This window comes from Liolophura sinensis, chromosome 6, assembly GCF_032854445.1.
Source record: "Liolophura sinensis isolate JHLJ2023 chromosome 6, CUHK_Ljap_v2, whole genome shotgun sequence".
Classification (NCBI taxonomy): Eukaryota; Metazoa; Mollusca; class Polyplacophora; order Chitonida; family Chitonidae; genus Liolophura; species Liolophura sinensis.
In genome coordinates this window covers 43,967,693-43,978,018 of record NC_088300.1, presented here as the reverse complement: position 1 = coordinate 43,978,018, position 10,326 = coordinate 43,967,693, and the positions used below count along the sequence as shown (strand labels likewise).

At 42.9% G+C, this 10,326-nt stretch overlaps 1 protein-coding gene across 1 annotated transcript; it reads right to left on the bottom strand.

The window, feature by feature from the left end:
• Positions 1–849: 849 nt before the first annotated feature.
• LOC135468754 (fibropellin-1-like) lies at positions 850–10,063 on the bottom strand. Its single transcript, XM_064747164.1, has 9 exons — positions 9,715–10,063; positions 8,152–8,333; positions 7,038–7,173; positions 6,434–6,588; positions 6,078–6,214; positions 4,772–4,894; positions 4,223–4,392; positions 3,448–3,619; positions 850–2,816 (listed from the first exon to the last, which is right to left on the bottom strand). The coding sequence occupies exons 1-9, from the start codon at positions 9,751–9,753 to the stop codon at positions 2,143–2,145; spliced, it is 1,788 nt and encodes a 595-aa protein (XP_064603234.1). The 5' UTR covers positions 9,754–10,063; the 3' UTR covers positions 850–2,142.
• Positions 10,064–10,326: the final 263 nt, after the last annotated feature.

Below are 10,326 nucleotides of genomic sequence, written 5' to 3'. Positions count from 1 at the left end.
CCACTGTAGGTGTATTTGTAAGCGTTACTCAGCAACCTGTTACCCTTGTTGACGGAAGTCGTGTAGAGGTTCCGGACGTAGTTGTATGGCGTGTATACAACCTTCATGGCGTTCCTTACACATAACTTCCATAGATCCGTCAATCGACGAATGGTGCGATGGAGCAACGCCTTGGACTTTTTGTACGCTGCGTCAGCTATCTTCTTTCCGACGTTGTAGGCATTTCTCACCGTGTGATATACTCTGGTCCGTATGGACGGGAAACCTAGAGAGGGTATCACTGTTGTCTTAGGAGTTGTCTTTACCATTACTGGCTTGGGCCATGTAACAGACTTTGACGGATAAGGGATGTTTTCCGTGGGCACCGGTGTGGAAGGTACTGTTGTGGTGGGTACAGGTGTAGGGGGGTACTGGCGTAGGAGTTGCCTTAGTTGGTTTTGTGGGAGTAGTGGTTGTCGTCTTCTTCGGGTGGTATATCACCACGATTCGTGCGCTGGTCTTGTGGCTCTGAGGTGGGAAGAAGGATAGGCGGTGGTGGTTCAGCCTTCCCCTTCAGTGGTAGCCTGAGGTTGCTGGTTGTTGCTGTTGTTGTTGATGTTGTAAAAAGTGTAGATAGTGTAGACATTGTATCGTATATCCACGAAGTTACTGATTCTGTATCCAATTCCAGAGTGGTTGTCTCTAAACTAGAAGGCTTCTCCGTAGGGCAGGTGTGGTTTTGGGAACATATGGTTTTGGAGTTCTCTTAGGGACATACTTTTACAGTAGTAGAGCGTGGTTTGTCGGGAAAGATTAGTAATGGAGGAGTTGTACCACAAGTTCAGGATACAAATACGTTCTCTTCGATACTACCCATGTACAGGTCGGTCGCTATTGGAAACACTGATCTTGCAGTAGAAGACAGATTTTCCTTTTCTGGAGAAAATGTGGAAAGAGTCACTGGTGTAGTGACAGCCTGCGAAGTAGCTAATGGAGAGGTTGCATTAACATCCGCCACAGTTGACGACAAAAGAACTGACGTCACAATTTCACCCGAGCCAACTTCTCCGTCAGCTGTATCAGCCTCTCCGTCAGTTGTATCAACCACTCCGTCAGTTGTATCAACTACAAGATCACCCGAGCTGTCCACTTCTGCCCGCGGTGTTGTCAACGAAGCATCTGAATGTGACGACAGAGTACTCTGGTTCGTCCGGAGTGCTTTCTTCGGACGGCAACACCTCAACTGTGGCACCTGAGCCCACGTCTTCCTCGTCTATTACTTTCGAAGACGTCAGTCGCGTGACTGGGGTAGACGTCATGACATCCGTGATATCTCCTGACGCAGACTCCTCAACGGAATCGGATATATCAGTCCCCACAGTCTTCACAGGTGATAACGAGGTTAAGGTCTCATCCAAATCACCAGAAGCGGGCAGTATCAACATCAGTACTGTCGACGTCAGTACTGCTCTTGACTGGCGTCACTAGGAGTCGATGTAGCCGTAAGTTCCGGGCTCAACAGTGGTCGTTGTTGCAGTCTCTTTTGATACACTTTCGGTGACATCAGAGATCATCATGAGAGGCTCAGTGGTGATCACAGCGCCAGAACCTCCATCCTCCTCCGGTGTCCTCCACATCTATAACTGGCGTCACAGCAATATCCCCGCTACCTTCCTCTGTCACTACACCAATCTCTTCTGATGAAATTTTCCGGAGAGATCGTCTGCAGTGATACTGGAGTCAGTGACACTGTCGTAGCATTATATGCACTGTCTAGATCTGTTACATCTGCGGTTGTGTCGCTTAGTCCTAAAGGTGTGCGCTTCTACTTCGACGGTAGACAATGTTGAAATTGTCTGCGTCACTTTCGGTGATATCTGCAGTTACATTAACTGAGTCGTCCGTTGTTCTGAAATCCTCGTTGGTAATTCGTCGACCGGGACGTCTGGTCTTGGCTGGTATGGTGTAGTCAACAAGGTTTCGATGTCACCATCAAATGTCGTCAAATCTTGTCCAGTTGCTTCTGGTTCAAAACTTGGAGTTGTGGAAGTATTATCAGCTGTGCTTAATGAAGACAGTTCACCTGCATCTGTTGCTGCTGTCGTGTTGTCCACCATTTCGTCCATCGTCGTAGTCACTTCATCTGGCAATAGACTTAACATTTCATCCAAGTGATTGACTTGACACTTCATCTAGTGACTGACTTGACGTTTCTTCTTGCGAGGGGCTTGACATTTCGTCAGTGCGCATGTCACCGGTAGGAATTACCGTAGACATTTCGTCCGTATACTCTTCAGTCGTCAAATCCCCAGTAGTAGGTATTGTAACTGGTTCCGTTGTAGGAATTGTTGTGGTCTCCAAAAGTGTCTCACACATTTCTCCTGAAGTATTAGGCGGACATCGGCACTCAAATCTACCGGTTAAGTCTGAGCAGTAGCCACCGTTCTTACACGGGTCGCTCTCACACTCGTTCACATTCTCTTCGCAGGTGAACCCCTCAAACCCAGGCAAACAGTTACACGTAAAGTTGTCACCGTTATTGACACATGTGCCACCATTTTCACAAGGCTTACTATCACAAGGCTGTATTTTCGTCTCGCAGTGCTTCCCGGTGTAGCTGAGAGGGCACCCACAAGTGTATGAGTTGATCTTGTCTTCGCAGGATCCGCCGTTCTGACAAGGATTGCTCTCACATTCGTCAAAATTGATCTCGCAGTATTTACCCGACGTGCCGTCACGACATATGCAACTATAACTGCTGACAGCATCCATGCACAGGCCATTGTTTTGACATGGCTTGCTTTGACATTCGTCGATGTTGATTTCACAGTTTTTACCTGAAGATGAGAAATAAAAAGGAATATAGACTGATTATACAATGGTACAAACATAGCTTCCAAACATTTTATACTTGGAATAGGCAAGAGACATTTGATAATTATAAAGCGAACAAGCCCCGTTAACACTAAGCAAGGGTTCGTATGTATGCAAGTTTTCAGTCAGATGACGACGAGGACATTTGGTAAATGTACATATACTGTATCTTTCTGTTGCAAGACGAGTCGCCAAATGTCACCAAAGTGCTGCCGCCATTAAAGTATCATGCTAAAGACACCAGACATGACACCACACCCATTCACATCAGTCACACCACACCCAGTCGCACTATACGGGTCTCCCTACATCTATGCGGACGCTCTAACCATCAGGCCACCAAAGAGGTCTCTAAACAAGTGTAAGTTTTCACGAAAATATCTTCCAGGTCAGAGTTAAAAGCGGATAAATGTTGTCGCCATACTCTAGGCGCTTTCTGTAATCAGAAACCTAGAAAAAATCTACCAAGGCGGAAAGTCACATTTTGACCTCATGAGGAACATAGTTTTTATTCATTTTTCTTCACAAATATGCATCTTCTAAGAACGTTTTTCTATTCTAGAAATTTATATTGAAAAATGTATTTGTTCATACCTGTAAATCCCTCGGTACAAACACACTGGTAATCGCCGGTGAGATCGATGCACTCCTTCGCCTGCACACACGGTCCACTAGCACATTCATCTATTTCCTCCTCACAGAGTCCACCTGTGAAGCCCGCCTGACAAACACACTGGAAGGCGTTGATCTCATCTACACAGGTCGCCTACAAGAACATATCAACGAAAACCGCCATACTACGAGACCAGAAGAACGCAGCAAAGATTTCTACGATGCCGGTACATCATAAAAAAGCCCATAATGAAAAAATGGTCTAAAAAGTATGTATGAAGAACCAAGTAATCGGCATTTTTCACACAAAACGAATGCCTTATGACATGAAAAATATAAAAAAAACAAACTTATATATTAACTATTTCCCGTATTAATATGGCCAGTCGTTATCCTACATACCTACACTTGTCAACTGATAAGCGGTACAGAAGTTTCAATTGCAACTAGTCGGGGTATAGGTGTACTGGTCTGTCTTTGTCAGCACTAAGGCGATGATCTTATATACCACGAGACCGTATACGCGTATTCATGTAGCTATAGTGGGAATCTAGGTCAGGTGATAGTGCCGGATTTCAGTTCTGGAAATTGGAGTTCAAACCTTGGTGTAAATCTTTCAACCTTATCATCTGAGGAACAGTTAGTCTGATGTCGTCGTAATGGTAATTTAGCTTATCACATCAACCAGTGCCACGGACACAGGCTATGATGCAGGAAATAGACCATCGCCTCTTTTGCAGTATCTAGTTGACCTTACATTGTTTTGACACGGGTCGCTCACACATTCGACAACGTCTATCTCACAATAGTCACCGGAAGTTCCTACTGGGCACACGCAGTAAAAGAAGCCGAGAGCATCTTTACACTTGCCGCCATGTTTGCACGGGTTACTGGAGCACTCATTAATCTCCGCCTCACACAGTCTACCTGTGGCAAGCACACACAACAACCAGGTTAGTCAACGAATTAAATGTCATTTAAAACTGAATCAGAGACAAGGCTGGATATGTTTTAGAAATGGTAAATCTCCAGATAGCTCCGACCATATCGCACCGGCACTATGACAATACATGAGTAGAAAACATTCAGTTGAGCAGTTGTATGACAGTTCCGTAGATAACTTAACTGAAGGACAGACGTCCATGTTTGCCACGGTGTATACAGTGAAAAAAAACACAAAACAATTATTATAGTTGGTGCTGGTGGAAATGGCGGAGGGGGCGGGGGTTCATAAGGGTGCAGCTAACAACAGAGGATTTTGGTAGTAAAGAACGAGTCAGTACTCAGCAGGCTTCAAACTACATACCCGTTCTCCCAACAGGGCATATACACGTATATGAATTCACCGCATCCTTGCATGTGGATCCATGGGAACAGCGGTTTCCATCACAGTCGTCCTTGTTTGTTAGGCAATCCTCACCATTCCATCCTTGGCGTTCACAGTTGTAACAAAAACAATAACTTGTAAAAGCTCCAGGTTTAATGAACTTCGTCAGTTTGAGTCACGTATATATACATGTTTATATGGGTGAGGGGTTTTCTTTCTGAACATGTCTCAAGCATACTCTTATTGTGCTTCAAGCAGCTGAATATAGATCCTTGAAAATTTTATTTATCACGTCCTTAACGCATTCCAGTACACTGAATACGTTATATCTGCTTTCTGCAATGTGCACAGTTTGTAACAAATTTATAAATTCCTGCCATTAATCCCAGATCATTTTAAACATATATTAAGCAACTTTGTCACAGGATAGTCCGAGCGTAAAGGTCACAGAAAACAAAAAACTGAATTAGGAGTACACGTGTACTGACTTACTAATCTGTGTGTGGCCACACTACAGTCATACAGACAGCCTACATCATTTTATTGAATTCAACAGTTCTTATTTCCGAAAATTGCTAGAGTTCTCATTGCGAATTCACAAAAGGTCTCATTTCGGCAGTATCAATAATAAAGAATGAGAAACAAACGAAAGCATTGTCATTGTGAGGAAGTACCCTCAGAATCGATGCCTGTACATCTCACGGCAAGTACAGGATCATCCAGCCAAATATCAGTGTTGTCTACTTTTCCCAAACTGATCCTGTGTATGCAGCATCGTGTCAGACATGAGCTTTACAAGGACTCAGGCATGGAAGCCACGGTTACGTCCCTTTAACTTTGTCACTTCCTTTGCACACGTTCACTTTTTTGTGTACGTATGTATTATGTGTGCTTACAAATTAATTTTTAATATTTTTAGCCATATGTGTCCACACTGTGCACACAGCTCACTGTGTCCATTTGTGTCCGAGCAACAAGATACCCCATCCAGTTACATTAACCTGGCACCTTGTCAACAAGTAATGTTTCCGTACTCGAACGTCTCAGCTGTGCGCTAAGCGAGCCACTAACAAGTATCATTTTTGAAGTCTTTGAGACAAGTATGACTCAACCCGGGTTTGATCCTAGGTCTCCAGACTTAGATTCGGACACTCTAACCATTATGCTACCGAAGCGGTAATCAACAGGTTGTGTAGTTCCCGCAGAACAATGGCGAATATCTACATGTACTTGTATCTCCGAATCACTGCGACACTACACGGACAAAGCTTATGAGGCCACATACCTGGCATACAGTTCCGTTCACCCGTCAGCGGATCACACATGAAGTGCCCTTCGTCATCGTCCCGGGGTACACAGTACACCTTACAGTTAGGGCCGTAGTAGTTCGCGTCACAAAACACTTTCAACTCTAGATCCAGACTGAAGAGATGCAATCAAGGAGACAAATATAGGCAATGCATACAAAAGATAAATTCAACTTTTCTAATATGAAAAAAAAAACGACAACAGAGACGACAGTGTGATATATGCCAAATGGTCACACCATTTTATCAGTAGGATCGTAAAATAAGACTTCACTTTTTTTCTGAAGTTAAAATGACTTATTTAAAATGACTTTGGCACAGATATCCTGCCCACCTGCTCCTGGATCCCGACAGCTGCAAAGTCTTTGGGTTCGTGTCCAGTTCTCTGACCGGGTCCATCTTATTGTATTGGTAACCAAATGTGTCTACAATGTCGTATTTGTCAGTGCCGTCGGCGTCAATGGCCAGGATATTCAGCTTCACTATGCCCTGTAAAACAATAATAAACCCAATTGTGTGCATTGTAAAAGAGCTATTGCTACAATCAGCGTAAACAATGACAACTTGTACAATAGCATGGTACAACTTGGATAGGAATATTGATTAAATTAAATCTGGCATCACTGAAAGTATTGTCGTTTTTTGGTAGGTACACTTGTTGGTTGAAGCACAAATTCCAGTTATAAAAATTTTCTCAGGCTACTTTGGGTAGCGAATCAGCGACATCATATCCAGGCATCTAATCACCAACCACGTTGGAATATGTTGCTATATCCAGAAAGAGTATATCCCATGCATGAACATAACGATGATACTGTTATAAATATACACGCTCCTGTCACATATATATCATGGTGATCGCAATAAACTTCTTTAATTTAAGTTAAGTTATTGCATGTGAGACCGATGTGTGAAAAAGAGTATGACAAACAACTCACCGGCCATTCCTCAAACTCAAACACCAACGGGTTGTTTATTTCACCGACTTTCTCCTCGAAGCGGATATTATTGGCGTTATTGGACAACTGACCCGTCGTCTTACGACCGTACTGACACTTATCAATGCTACTGGACCTGGGAACAAATCAATGATAAGGAATCAAAACTAGTGGACGAAGCGTGTCGGTAAATATAGGATTTATAGATTAAATCATTTTTGGAGACTCATTTATCTGCATGTTTATCAAACGGCGAATTGCTTCATTGCTAATTTGTCCATACATGTAGGCCTACCTCAAAATCAGTTTTCCGTTTAAGCTTTATAATGATCGATACAGAAAGCGGATAGAATCTTCATAGATATGTAGTCTGCACATTGTGTCTGAACAAGTATAATGTAAATCGCCGTAAACACTTCAAACTTTCCGCTTCTGTATACGTGTAGAGGCTCAATCGGCATGCTCTGAATTACATCCCATAATTGTTACATCACAACCAGTATGACGTAACGCGAGATTACTTTTACAGGCGCCTATTAAAGAATGCAGTATGCAGGTTATGTCAGACATACTGAGAAATATTGTGTAGACAACACAATGTGGCTTTCAAAATAAGTTAGTTCAAGCTAGGTCTTCAGCTAGCTTTTGTGGCTTGAACCCCGAAACTTACCATTAACCGTTTCAGGAGATCCCACCTATCCACAGCTGGCTCCTAAAACGCAGCCTTTAAATGGTAAAGTGATCGCAAGAAAGGTAATTCGATGCGGCAGGGAATCCAAAAAAAACTAATTGATTGTTGCTTAGAGCCATACTCAAGACTTTTTCATTTAGATGGCGGTAAATTTTCTGAATTGAGGAATCTGGTGTTCCCGGAAGTAATCCACCGATACTTGGCAAGTTACTGACAAGATTTCCTACCTGATTCGCGCAGATCTACACGTCAAATTGGTGGAAGGCAATTGATCTTCAACTTGGGCTAAAAGCCGTGGAATTCTTGTTGTCACGGTGGCTCCTACATACAGTGAGAGTTTCGGTTATAGTATATGAGCCATGCAGTTAACGCTCCACTACTGGATACATCGATAGTTCAATCTGCTGATTCACTCGGACTTACTCGGTGATGTTGCCCAGACAGATGACAAAGCCCGGGTCGCAGGTATCGCCGCTCTTACAGTCGCCAAGCCCCCACCAACTGTACTTATCACAACACGACCCATCCAGCTGCTTACCCTCGGGGTTGTGATAGTTCAGAAACTTGGTGGCAATCTTCCCTGTGGCGTCCACCCAGCCCAATACCTACCTCAACAACATGTCACGATTATTTATTTATTGACTTGATTGGTGTTTTACGCCGTACTCAAGAATATTTCATTTATATGACGACGGGCAGCATTATGCTGGGAGGAAACCGAAAAGAGCCCCGGGGGAACCCGCGACCCTCTGTAGGTTTGTGTCACGATTATCTTACAAAAGGCCAAACAGATGAAGTTCATCAGTTTTAAATCTTGAAACTGCATTTCAACAGATTAATTTAAAAAATGAATTTCCAGTTTTCAGTTGATACTGGTATACTTCATGTTTGGTGCAATATAATGTCTGTACGTATGTGTGCTTGGTGTTTTAACGTCGTATTTAAGCCGAGTCCATGCCGCCAAATCGCTGCCGCCACTGATGTATCGTGCCGAAGACATCAAGCATGACACTCAGCCCAGTCACATTACAATGACACCCGGCTAACCAGACCTGCTTCCTTGCTCTAACCTCTGAGTGCTGAGCACCAAGCGAGGCAGCAACAAGTACCACTAATATAATCTTTGGTATGACCCGACTCGGTTTGATCCCAGGTCCCAGATGGTGCAATATGACACAGACCAACGTCTGGACATGCGTATAAATATCTTCACCTGAGTAGGGACAGGTTCGTGACACAAACACAAGAATATAATGTGTTCGCTTGAGGATAAATATAACTTCTCATGAGAACTTCATCTTACGATATTTATTTCGTTTAAAATCACATTCAAAATTATCTGGAAATTTCAAAACAACATCTGCATATAATGTTAAATACATGAAATAACTTTTCGTCTTGTATCCGGGATTTTAACATTTCATTAGTATGTCCATGCACCGATGCCCTACTAGTCATATCCAGGTCAAGTAGTTGGCCAATAAGGAATCACGTGCTAAAGATCTGCCTGGTTTTAGTTTGACCATTGGACATTTCATGTATTGTAACAACGCAGTAATGACTCATGCAGTCCATAAAACGCCTTATGTTCAATATTGTACGTTAACCTCAAACCCTGTTCCGATGTAAATAAGTAATAATCCAGTTTTGCTACTAAAATCATTCGGTGTGGATATCGTGACTATTTGCATGAAACAAAATGGATGTTACGTTATTTTAATGTTATTTTGGACATACAGTTAAGATATGCATATATAGCCTTCTTTTGGGACTTAACTGCATTCCATTACTCCTGTTAAAGCAAAAAGGCATGATGTTGAAATTTAAAGATCAAAACCTTGATTATTTTGTTCCTGAGAAATTCCTGCGGCAAAACCTATTTCAAGTAATTTAATGCTTATATCGACCTCGCGCTCAAAACAACAGATATAACAATGTGTGATATCTGGACAATGAATTCAAGCGACGACATAATAACCACAGTACCTGAATTTGGATAATAAGAACTCCAATGATAATGTACATCTTGCTGCTTCTCCCCCTCGTCCCGGGTTCGATCCTGGTTTTTTGATGCGAGATCAGCTAAATCTGGGACTTACATCAAAGTTGGGTAAAGGCCAGCCGGTGACCAGTTGCCTTGAGGAAAGGCGGGTGGAGATGCGCAGTCCGCGGACCGGAGCTCGGTCTATAATGTTATTCATGAGCTACTTACACAGGGCATGACAAAGATTGACGACCGGAACCTTATGGACATGCCAGCAAAAGAGGGCCATTGGCTAACTCATTTCCATGATACATGCATGCATGTGCTACCAAAAACTGCTTTTTGGTGAGAATAAAAATTTTATATACGGTACATTTTAGATATTCTTACATGTTGCTCAGGAAGTAAATGTGAAGTGAAGCTGCCTAACAATGAAACGCGTGTAAGGTTTATAAACGACAATTACACATACAGCGAGAAATAGGAATATCGTCAAGTGTAGAGGTCACAAAAGAGCTCCTTGAAGAACCCGAATCAAGAGATATTATTTCTCACTGTTTTAAGTGGTAGCCTGGTAGAGCGAGGTCGGCCGGAAGTGAGGAGTTAAACGCCCC